General features: G+C 39.8%; 1 protein-coding gene across 1 annotated transcript; it reads left to right on the top strand.

Annotated features, from left to right (window-relative positions):
- The first annotated feature begins 281 nt into the window (after window positions 1-281).
- On the top strand, window positions 282-10361 carry Snrpb2 (small nuclear ribonucleoprotein polypeptide B2). The gene is made up of 7 exons (XM_041670592.1): window positions 282-341; window positions 1995-2083; window positions 2444-2616; window positions 6128-6268; window positions 7615-7665; window positions 9108-9196; window positions 9988-10361. The coding sequence occupies exons 2-7, from the start codon at window positions 2020-2022 to the stop codon at window positions 10145-10147; spliced, it is 678 nt and encodes a 225-aa protein (XP_041526526.1). The 5' UTR covers window positions 282-341; window positions 1995-2019; the 3' UTR covers window positions 10148-10361.
- The last annotated feature ends 1357 nt before the right edge of the window (window positions 10362-11718 follow it).

Here is an 11718-nt window from a genome sequence, read left to right as displayed (position 1 = left end):
ACATCATTAAAGTTGGGAAGCTTTGAAATCGCGGTAAGGGAAGACGATTCCCTTCCTTTCCCCTCTGTCAGATTCACAACTTGGCCCTGAATCCTTATTTGAGCCCATCCAGTTCTTCCCCTTTCCACAGAAATCCTCCTTCCCGCCCTTCAGAAATGCGCATGCGCAGAAATGCGCAGAAGGATTAAGGCGGCTGCGGCCCGAGCCGGGAAACATCGATTGACTCGGTGCTCGGCTGGCTCCTCGACTTATCTGCGTTCGATTGAGGAGCGTGGCCGCGCTTTTCCGGCGCCAGGCAGCTTTTCCGGTTTGGTCTTCAGGCAGGACAGCGCAGGCTTCAGGTGGGTCTGTTGGGGTCCCCTTAGCCGTGGGTGCCCCCGAGGCTTGGCCGGGTCTTCTCAGTCGGAACTGAGCCGGCGAGGGCGAAGGTGTGGTCGGCTGCGTGGTCCCCGACTCGGCGGAGGATGCGTCGGAAGGGAGGAAGCGACGGCGACCCAAGGGCTGGCGGGTCGAGGCCCGGCGTGCCAATCCGGGGCCATTGGGGTTTTATCGCCGGCGGGGCCCGTGTGCGGGGCAGATTGACCCGAGTGTGAATAGGCTCAAGCTGGCGCATAGGAATTAGTCCTGGGGTAGAGAATGGCCCGTTGTTTGCTTTGGGGCATTTACGGTTCTCTGTACACTCAGCCCTCACCCCACCCCCCAGCAGACTTTTGGGTGGGGAGGGAGGATGGCACTTCGGATTCCCTTGTGCTCTTTCAGTCCGCAGGAGCTACTACCAGAGCTTCTGCTCTGGTCCTTTTCCCTCAGACCCCAGCCCTTCTCCAGGTTCCCATTTAGGGAGGCAGGTCTTTGATAAGCGTTCCTTATAAGATATTTCCTGCATAGTACATGCTCTTTGTAAGTTATCCATCCCGGGATGTTCAACGCAGCATGTTGTGTGACGTTAAGACATTTAACTTGTCATAGCCATCAATGATAAATAGTAACTTTTAGATACTTGCTGATGCAGACTGTTAGATATCTGTCTCATTTAGTCTTCTGGGCTCCGTTTGTTGGTACTCTTACTATCCCCAACTTGTAACTGAGGACCCGAGACATAAAGGAACTTGCCCCTCAACGAAGCAGATTGGAAAAGCATAAACAGAATTTAAATCCACATCTCATTGGTGCCAGAATCTGAGCTCTTGACAGTCATTCTAAATTGCTTTCTGAGAGTATCATTCCTTTCAAATCTGTCAGAGGGAATCCCGAGGGCAGCCCTGGAGGTGATGTATATAAATTAAATACATTTGAGGGCTGTCAAGATGGCTTAGCAGGTAAAGGCGCCTTTTGCCAACCTTGAACACTTTGAGTTGGGCCTCTGAGACCCTTGTGGTGAAAGGAGAGACCTGGCCTTGAAAGGTTCTCTGACCCCAGCTTGGGGTGACATTCACACACACACACACACACACACACACACAATGTTCAAATAAATAAGTTTGTGAGTACACCTGTGAACTGCGTTGTAAATTTTATTATTCTATTACAATATTTTTACATTGATTTTTTTTAAAAAATAAGTATATGTTTACTAGTTTATTACATAAATGTTGAAATCACTTCACCGAAAAAAAAATTTCCAGTGAATATGATCAAAATACATTGTATGACATTCTCAAAAGAATTAGTAAATTACTTTTAAAAAGTTATCTCATTATTTAGATGGAAAGATAGTACCAATTATTTGGCGGTTAGAAAAAGGAGTACCTTGAATAAAATGTTTCTAAATCTATGTATTGGTGTTCTACCAAGTTTTAATCTTGAGAACTATTTTCCATTTATCTAAAAAGCCCCAGTAGGGTCTAGGGAGAAATTATTGTCTACTGCCAGATGACATTTTTCTGACATCTTGGTTGGAAAAATAATTTCCCAGTAGTGGTTCTTGTCTTTTGGCATGGCATACACCTATGTGATTTAACCTTCCTTGCTAATAAGAGAGTATTTATTTCTTTTAGGCTATTTGAAGGGTTTTTCCCAGACATGGATATCAGGCCAAATCACACGATTTATATCAACAATATGAATGATAAAATTAAAAAAGAAGGTATGTTCTTTTAAAAACATTTCTTCACAGCTAAAATGTGTTTATTTACTTGTGTCTTGAGGCTGTGTTTTAATGTCTCATCAAATCCTCTTTCATAGTACTCTATAATGCTTTATCTCATTTTTACACAACACTAATGTTTTTTAATATAAGAATATGCAGGCATTAAAGTGCTTTTGAATTGATTTAACTCATAAATGGTTTCACATAACTATTTAAATTAGGTAGCTAATGAGAATGGTGTAATGTGTTCTTTCAAATTATTAAATTTGTGAAAGAAGTGGTCATTATATTATTTTATGAAGAACTTAGTCATCCAGAAGCCTCATTCATAAATTGTTTTCCCTCTTATTTGTACAGAGCTGAAGAGATCCCTGTATGCACTGTTTTCTCAGTTTGGACACGTGGTAGATATTGTGGCTTTAAAGACCATGAAGATGAGGGGGCAGGCTTTCGTTATATTTAAGGAACTGGGCTCATCCACAAATGCTTTGAGACAGTTACAAGGATTTCCTTTTTATGGTAAACCAATGGTGAGCTAATCCTATTTTTTCTGCTTTACTTACTATTATTGAGTGGTTCAGTAGGTTTTTAAGTATGGACTTGATGCTAGGCTTTCTGGTTTTTTGTTTGTTTAGGGAAATTTGTTTGTTTTTTACATAGTTATTTTGTTTGTTTTGAACCAGAGTCTCTGGTAACCCAGGCTAGCCTTGAACTTGTTCTGTAGCCAATGCTTAATTCTCCTTACTCCCTCAAGTTCTGGGATAATAGGTGCGAACGACCACAGAAGGCTTATATATGTAATTTTATTAAAGTACACTCCTAGAGCTTTATTTAGTATTAATTTATTGCAGTTAAAATGACCAAAACGAAAATATATTATGATGTACACACAGGCAAGATTCTTTAAACCATTAGAAATTAAGGTAGGCATTGTGGGACATGCATGATTCTCAGCTCTTGGGAGTGAAGGCAGGAAGGTCAGAAGTTCAAGGATATCCCAGGCTACAAGAGACTCTGTCTCAAACAACCAAGTAGGAGGGGATGGTCCAGAGAGCATGTATGGACCTCAATTAGGAGGCAGGCCCCTGGGTGTAAGACTGGATGATAGCTGATTGGAAGTATTGAGTCTTAAGTGTGAATGCATATACCCTGACTATAGACTCATCCTGAGTCTTACTGCTGGGATTGGAAAATCGTGTAAAGAAATCTTAGAGAGCCAAGGCCTGTGGCTTAGAGGATCTGAACCTTCATTCGTGTTCAGCCATTAGCAGATTCTGCATTTCTGTTTACTTCTACTGCCACTAAAATAGGAACAAGTTGAATCATTGCTTTAATCTGGAGATCAGCAGAAATTCTAGAGGACTAGATATATATTGCTGACCACATAGTTTTTGATACCTATTGTTTTGTTTATGTGTTTTGAACCTTTTAAAATTGTGTTAAAATAATTGTTAACTCACAAGGTGTACAAAAACAAATCATGATCTGGATTTGACTTAAAGGCTATAATACATGCTGATGTTCTAGCCCCTGCATATCATGGAGAAAGACTGGGCATGAGGCTATCTTGTTCGTTTAGGGTGTATTCCTGTAGCCAGTAGTAGCATCAGTACTCAGACACTAATAACATCTAAGCTTACCATGCTTTTTATATGCTAGGAGGGAGCCTATTTTCTAATACAATCAGGTTGTAAGATTGCAGGCCTCACTAGCCATATGCTCCTTTATTGTAGCTCTTTACTTAGACATCAGTGAAAGCTATACATAACCCAGGCGAATGTGTGTGGCTGTCTCCAGTCAGTCATAGTGTTAGCTGTCAGCAGCAGTTTGGAGCCTCTGTCCTGTATTATACTCTTCCTTGAGTTTCAGTAAGGTGAAGTTTCCTGTTACTATTACTTAATATGAAGACTTTACATAATCTAGATCTCATGTGCTTGGACCACAATTTGCCTGAATTGAAATGGCAAGTTGGCCTGTGCCTGGTTAGCTGGATACAAGAAAGGAAGAAATATTTGCTGTGTTTGGCACTAGACACACCTTCCAACTTATTTTTTTTTTTTTTTTAATGAAGGCAAAATATCCTTTGGTCTGATTTTTCCACTGAAAGTATTTTAGAGGTTTGCTCTCTGTCTGCTTTGAGGAAGCTTGGCAGGAGCGACCAGATCTCCAACATCTTGACAGGATAATAATGCTGCCGTGCTTGTATTTAAGTGCTTTCAGGTGAGATCAGCAGAGACCAGAATTTGCTTCAATTTCTAACTCAGAACAAAATGACCTCAGGAAAGTAGAGCTGCTGTCCTGAGGGCTTCTATCATGAGCCTTATGGAATAAATGTAAATTTTGTTCTTTGCTGTCTTTTGATGAATTGTATTTTATTTTTATGTCTAGAGTTTATTAGTAATGGCACTCTGGGACTTTTAGTGTTCACTAGGATGTTTAGCAGAATCCTTGGCCTCTACCCACTAGAAGTTAAAAGCATCTGGTTAGCAGTATCTCTAGATAGTGCTCAGTGTCCCTGAGCAGGACAGGCTACATTATGTCCTGTTAGAGCCTTTGTTGAGATCAGATACTTAGGTGACTGTTACAGTGGCAGACAAGTCAGGTACCTGAGATCTGTTCAGGTTGGAACAGAGTTGAGGACTCCAGAGAACTGAGTTCCTCTGACTGGTAGAATTTTAGTCTCAGCCCATCTTGTCTGTTAGAACATGATAGGAAGGTTAGCAGAGCTGTCTGGCATCTATGCAATAGAATGGTCTGCACTGGCCAGGCAAAGCCCGGGGTTCTGAGGGATGCGTCCTGCTTGCCTCTTCCCCTGGTGTATTCTTAGCTGAAGGAGGAGAAAGAGAATTGCTTTGGTTAAGAAATTGTTGCCTTTTGATCCACACTACTTTAAAATGCTTTTGCATCTTTTCAGACGAAGATCAAATTCTTGGGTAGGAATACTTTGTAGGATTACTGTGTTTTTTCTGTCATCTGAGAAATGTTGATGCTTTGAGCTCCAGAGATGTGTTTGGTTGAATGGAAATTGCAACTTGCAGACAGAATACCCTAGGTAACTGTACAGGTCATTGGCAGAAATATTAGCCGTTTTTTCAATGATGAATTTAGCCTTGTGGCAAATTTAGTCTAAGGCCCCACGCCTCAAAGTTCAGCATCATTCCCTTTGTGCTTGCAAAAAGCATAGACTCTGAAACTTTACCTAGACTTTCTGTGTCGGGCTCTTCCAGCTGTTAGATTGTACACTATAGTTGGCAAAGCCCTAAGCGTAGGCTAGTGATTTTCAGTGCTCACTGGTCTCAGGTTCCTGTCATTTTACTGGCTCTGCCTGGTATAAGAAGATTAAGCCCAGTCATAGCAACTGGTAGTCTTCTGTTTCCTCCCACTTCAACATTTAAGTTATTGAATTCATTTTTTAAAAATGGTAGATTCAAAGGAAAGTCCTTTACAGACTTCAGTACTTTCAGTCTCTGTAAGGAAATATGATAAATCCCACAGCTGATTGACACATACTGATCCTTTTGTGAGTCATTGATAAGTCCTTTTCATTGTTATTAAGTCAGAAGAAGCAGTAGTGCAGCTTCTTCAGCCTTGGTCTTACCATATGCAGTCCGGGCTAGTTGTGTTCTGTTGTTTCTGTGATGGTGGTGGGAATTGAACTTGGGACTTCATACATGATAGACAAGTACTCTCCTGCTTAGCTGTATCTTTACCTTTTATTTTGAAATAGTCTAACTTTTTCAGACTGGCCTTGAACTTGATCTGAGTACAGGCAGGCCTCTTGATTCCGCCTCCTGAGTAGCTAAGGTTACAGGTCCGAGCCACTCAGCCCAGTTTGTCCTTTAATAAAGACAGTTGAGTCTAAGTTTGCCTTACTTGTGACTTTTGGCCACTACTTATTTCCACTGATTTCTTTCGCTGATTCCTTATAGATGTGTTTAAAATTAGTTTTCACTGTATTTATATACTAGCTTTTAAAAGGTTAGCAACATTTCTAAACAGCCTTCCACAAAGTGATGTTTTTTTTTCCTAAAACTAAAACAGCGAATTCAGTATGCAAAAACAGATTCCGATATAATATCTAAAATGCGTGGGACTTTTGCTGACAAAGAAAAGAAAAAGGAAAAGAAGAAAGCTAAAACCATGGAACAGGCTGCAGCAGCTGCAAACAAAAAGCCTGGCCAGGTGAGACAGAAAAGTGTGTGTGTGTGTGTGTGTGTGTGTGTGTGTGTGTGTGTGTGTGTGTGTACGTGTACACATTGGATTGGGTTTTTCTATGTAACTACCATGACTTTCTTGGAACTTGTTCTGTAGACCAGTCTGGCCTTGAACTCACAGAGATTCACCTGTCTGCCTCTCCAGTGCTGGGATTAAAGGCGTGCACCACCACAGCCCAGCTAAAGGTGAAGTTTTAAGGAGCTGGGATGACTAAACTTTAAAACTCTAGTGTTTCAACTTAAGCAACAATTTAGAATATCAGCCTTTACACATGGAGATATGCAGTAAACAGTTTTAATCTGATTTACCTATTGTTTAATGACGTCTTCATCTAAGACATACCTGTTGCCATTTTTCTTAAATTCTGTGATCTCTTCATCATAAGTATCCTACTCAGCTTCTTTGAACAATTAGAGGCAAAACTTGAAATCTAATGAAAGTGTAGTTATCTGAAAAAGTAGTTACTTCTGAGTTAAAAAAATATTTGAATACGTTTGACTCTGTATAGTACTTATATGGGATTGTTTTTAAGAAGTAAGACTGGTCTACAAGAGCTAGTTCCAGGACAGGCTCCAAAACCACAGAGAAACCCTGTCTCGAAAAACCAAAAAAAAAAAAAAAAAAAGAAGTAAGACTGTTCCTTTTCTCTATCATTATGTTTTTGATGTAAGAGCTCTTGTAACCTAGATGGAGTCTGTTCAGCCTGTGACCCTCCTGCCTCAACCTCACAGCACTCTTGGTAAATGTTAAAGCCAGGTGTGGTGGTGCACACCTTTAATCCTAGCACTGGGGAGGCAGAGGCAAGTAGCCTGGTCTACATAGTAAATTCCAAGATAGCTGGTATATAGTGAGATCCTGTCTAAAAGAAAAGAGGAGAGGGCGGAGGAGAAAGAAAGGTGTTCAAATGTTATGTTTTATGTTATGGTCTATAGTGTTGAGAGACACATTTCAGAAGTAATTGGGAAAAATTGGTAAATAGTTAAGACATAGAATCTTAAATTGGAATAAGGTATATTTTACATTTAATTTAATGTTGCTTTATGCTATGTATTTTATAAATTGCCTTTGCTTTTTTAGTATGACTGAAATTTAACCATTTCTTTGTTGTTTTGTTTTGTTTTGAGACAGGGTTTCTCTGTGTAACAGCCCTACCTGTCCTAGAACTCATTCTTGTTGACCAGGCTGGCCTTGAACTCACAGAGAGATCTGCCTACCTCTGCTTCCTGAGTACTTGGATTAAAGGCATGTGCCACTACCGCCTGACCAGAAATTTAACCATTTTTTTTTTAATCCCAATTTTATTTTTTTTGTAGGGAACACCAAATTCAGCTAATACTCAAGGAAACGCAGCACCAAATCCTCAGGTAATGTTTTCCTCCATGGGGTGTTTACCCTAAGATCATAAAAATTATTGCAATATAAAATAGCGTGCATGACTGCCAAAGCAAGTAAATCTTTTCTCAAGACATAATTGCCTGTCTTTTTAAGAAATTTCTCTTCAAAATATCTAAATTTCCCTACGATGAAAATAAAACCTGGCCTGATTCCTATTTTGCATGAATTGGTGACAAATCAAGAAGACAAGGGTTGTGAGGGCCAAGAAAGGGCTTTTGTTTTAGGTAAGGCGCATGCCAGGGTTTCACAGATGTGTAGTCAGAGGACTTTGTGAGGGGCTCTTACCCAGGTGGCTGACACTGCCCTGTCTTTCTCAGGTTCAGATTGGGCAGTGGTGTTTGTAGTCACCCTAGTTTCCACTTCTCCAGCACAAATATTTAATCTGCTTTGAGTACAGTTTAAATTATAGACTCTGACATGATCCACCTCTTTTCTGTACCACTAAGAAAGTTACGGTGTTAGAGTACACAACCATATTAGAGTATAAAAGCACACGCTTTTTATTTTTCTTGTCCTTTTTTGTTGGGGACTGAATCTGAGCTGCCTAGTATCCTCAGCCCCACTGAGACAGTCTTGATGCTACTCTTTCAGCTCTCCATCCTCCTGTCTCAGCCTCCTGAGTGCTGGAATTACAGATGGCTGTCACCATACCTGACCCTCTGTGTTCGTTTATGATCTTTCTGTTCTTCGAACTCTTTCAGAACTTGAAGTCACAGAACAGCACTTCATTATCTTGAGCTGTTCACTAATTGTTTTTACATTTGATCTTTTCTGTTCATGACAGTAGCAAGTAGACAGTGTTTTCTTATATATAAATCCTTTATGCACTCTCTGTAGTATATAAAGTATTCTGTCTCAGGATGGGGTACCAAGCATGTGACTTAATATCTAATATTCTGCTTGTGTTATATAAGTAGATGCAGAACATGCCATTTACTGTGTGCATGCATGAACAGGAACACAGAGTCAGCAGGCTGTGGTTGGTAATAGTAATGTTTTAGTTCTTAATTTTCTCATGGTCTGGTAATAAACAGGAATCACATGGTGGAGTGTTAGCTGAGTTGAGTGATGAGCTGAGGAGCTCAGTGTTGCTGCCTTTTCTGGTCTTTAGACTTTGAATTCTGAATTCCAGGTGACCCCAGTTACTACTGACCTACAGGTGTTTCATCTATAAATACTGTTTTCACAGATTCCTAAACTTCCAGATTTGGGGTCTTAACTTGAATGCTGGCTTTCCCTGGTGTTAGGTTTTTATCTGTATCTCTGTTTTCAGCTTTCATTTTGGTGTGTTAAGGTTTCACAGACCCCTTTAAGCTACAGTGTAGTTCTCTAAAGATGAGTTTTCATGTTTCTTACAACCTTGCAGTACAGTTTATATTCACAGGCTAACTTTGCCTTTTGTTTCCAATAGGTCCCCGATTACCCTCCAAACTATATCCTATTCCTTAATAATTTGCCAGAAGAGACGAATGAGATGATGTTATCCATGCTGTTCAATCAGTAAGTTCTTTACTAAACAGATCTGTGTGGAGCCTCCTGTCAGGACAGGTAGCCCTTCTGTGGAAGGAGTTCATTTGTCACCCACAGCCGTAGTTCTCTGTAAGGTCATTGAGGAGGTCTGGGCAAATAATGGATTGAAGCCTGTCTCCAAGCTTAGCAAGTAAAGAATAGATTTCCCCTGTTGGAGTTGTTCTAATAGATGGGTAAACAGGAAACAAACTGACATAACGACAGGCGTGAATTAGCGTGACCTCTTGCAGTCCCTTCATGGTGAAATTTCACGTCAGGTGCCTCCACCCTAATTGGGATTCTTGATTGAATGTGATTACTTGAATGTGATTAGTTTTCTGATGTGGGAGTCCCCTCTGTGTGCTGTGATTAGCATTAATGAATAAAGAAAGTGCCTTGGCCTGTTGATAGGGCAAAACTTAGGTAGGCGGGGAAAACTAAATGGCATGCTGGAAGGGAGAAGGCAGAGTCCGAGATACATCATGGATCCATGACCGGAGATAGACATGCTAAAATTTTGTTGGTAGGCCACGACCTCGTGATGATACACAGATTAATAAAAATGGGTTAAATTAAGATGTAGAAGTTAGCCAATAAAAAGTTAGAGCTAATGGGCCAAGCAGTGCTTTAATTAATATACTTTCTGTGTGGTTATTTTGGTTCTGAGTGGCCAGATGAACAAGCGGCTTCCTCCTCCTAGTTTTCCTAGAGTAATAGCGAGAAGTTGTTCAACAAATTTACTTATACATTTGCCTGTATTTACTGCTTTTATTTTTGTCTAGGTTCCCTGGTTTCAAAGAAGTTCGCTTGGTACCTGGGAGGCATGACATTGCATTTGTAGAATTTGAAAATGATGGGCAGGCTGGAGCTGCCAGAGATGCTTTGCAAGGGTTTAAGATCACACCATCTCATGCAATGAAGATTACCTATGCCAAGAAATAACCTTTGGAATAGCTGGTTTGAAAGGACTTGGTATTATTTATGGTGTTTGTTTGGATTACATTCGGTCAAGTCATTTTAATGGTTAGAAGTGAAATTGAAGTTCAGGGGATAGAGTCACCTAATTTTTTTTTTTTTTTTTTAAGTTTTGGTGAACTGTGAAATCTGAAGCCTTAATTTTGTACAATAAACTTTTATTTGTATTCTGTGCACTTAACACTGTTTACTGGTCTGTTGTTCAACCATCAAATGCTTATTTCAGTATAGAACACATCTGAAAGTGTGTAAAACTCTGTAATGGAAGTTGGAGTTATTTTGGAGCAGCAAATGACACAGAAGTTGAGAGGAGCAGATTGCAGCATCTAATGAACAGCATGTTAATGGTAAAATGATCAGCCTGCTGTTAGAAAACCAGACATGTGCCTCCTTCAGCCCGCTGAGCCTAGTGTTTACTGGAGTAGATTCATACTGTATTAAATTATGGCTGTTTGATAGCAGCTGCTCACTGTTCTCTAGAAAAACAAGCAGTAGGACTGCTGCCTTCAATGGAATGTTTTACTTTTTTCCTTCTTATAGAAGGTTAGTATTTAGTCTCAATACTGAAGGGCTTTCAAGGGTTCCAGGCTTGGTAGTACCTGCCTGCAGTTCCAGCACTATGGACACAGAGACCCAAGGATCACTGCAAGTTCAAGACTAGCTTTAGCTGTTCAGTGAGCTCTGCCTCTAAATAAATAGATAAATAAAATGAATAAACAGCTTCTAAAGGGAATCTCTAGTCTGTCCTAAAACAGTTAATCTTCCTCCTTTGTGATGGTGAGGATGTGCACAGGTTAGGTGTTAAGCATGAAGTCTACCACTGAGCTTCGCATGCCTTGCCCATTGTTTAGGGTTGTTTCTTTGTTTTGAGATAATAGTTTGCAATGTGGTTAGTTCAGGCTAATGCCAAATTCTCACCCACATGTTGAGTTTACAGGCACATGCCCATATCGCAAGCTCTTTGTAATTGTTAAACAGTTACAGATTTCCAAAAGCTACTTTTCTGATTTTGCTTTATACTTAGTGGCCCAATTCTTCCTACTAATGAAGACATCTTTAGAAGTTGACTTTATTTTTCAATATTGCATATAATGAAAATACTATTTTTTGATATTCTTGTTTTAGTATTTCCTTAAAATACTCTTATCACTTAAAGTTTTTCTTATATACCTACAAAAAGGTCATTTTTAGATTTAGATAGAGACCTTTTGTTACTCATACATGTATTAAGAGGAGATCAACAAAATGAATTATTACTAAAACTACTATATCAAAGACTTATTTTTTTTCCAAATACAAATAAAATTTATCCAAACAGTGAAACTATAATGATAGATAACTGGTTGCTTAGAACTGAAGTGTCTGGGATGAGGGAATATTGTAAACAATTATGACTATGCATGCTTGTAAACTGTTGCCCAGACTCACAGACGGAACAGTAAAATGGGCAGATTTTACTGTAAGCATGATTTGTCTGTGTCGGATGCAGCAATTTGTAACATCAGTAGATAGACATTTGTGTATTAGGAATAAAAGGG

Source organism: Microtus oregoni, unplaced genomic scaffold, assembly GCF_018167655.1.
Source record: "Microtus oregoni isolate MIOR12 unplaced genomic scaffold, Mior012 000020F_ref0000438, whole genome shotgun sequence".
NCBI classification, from domain to species: Eukaryota; Metazoa; Chordata; class Mammalia; order Rodentia; family Cricetidae; genus Microtus; species Microtus oregoni.
The sequence above is the reverse complement of the archived record's forward strand: the minus strand, read 5'-3'. Positions and strand labels throughout refer to the sequence as shown.

Excerpts from the sequence above, each read along its gene's own strand:
- Snrpb2 (XM_041670592.1), top strand. The coding sequence starts at position 2,020 with ATGGATATCAGGCCAAATCACACGATTTATATCAACAATATGAATGAT. Across the intron at positions 2,617-6,127 it reads CTTTTTATGGTAAACCAATG|CGAATTCAGTATGCAAAAAC; the intron begins GTGAGCTAATCC and ends AAACTAAAACAG. Across the intron at positions 7,666-9,107 it reads ACGCAGCACCAAATCCTCAG|GTCCCCGATTACCCTCCAAA; the intron begins GTAATGTTTTCC and ends TGTTTCCAATAG.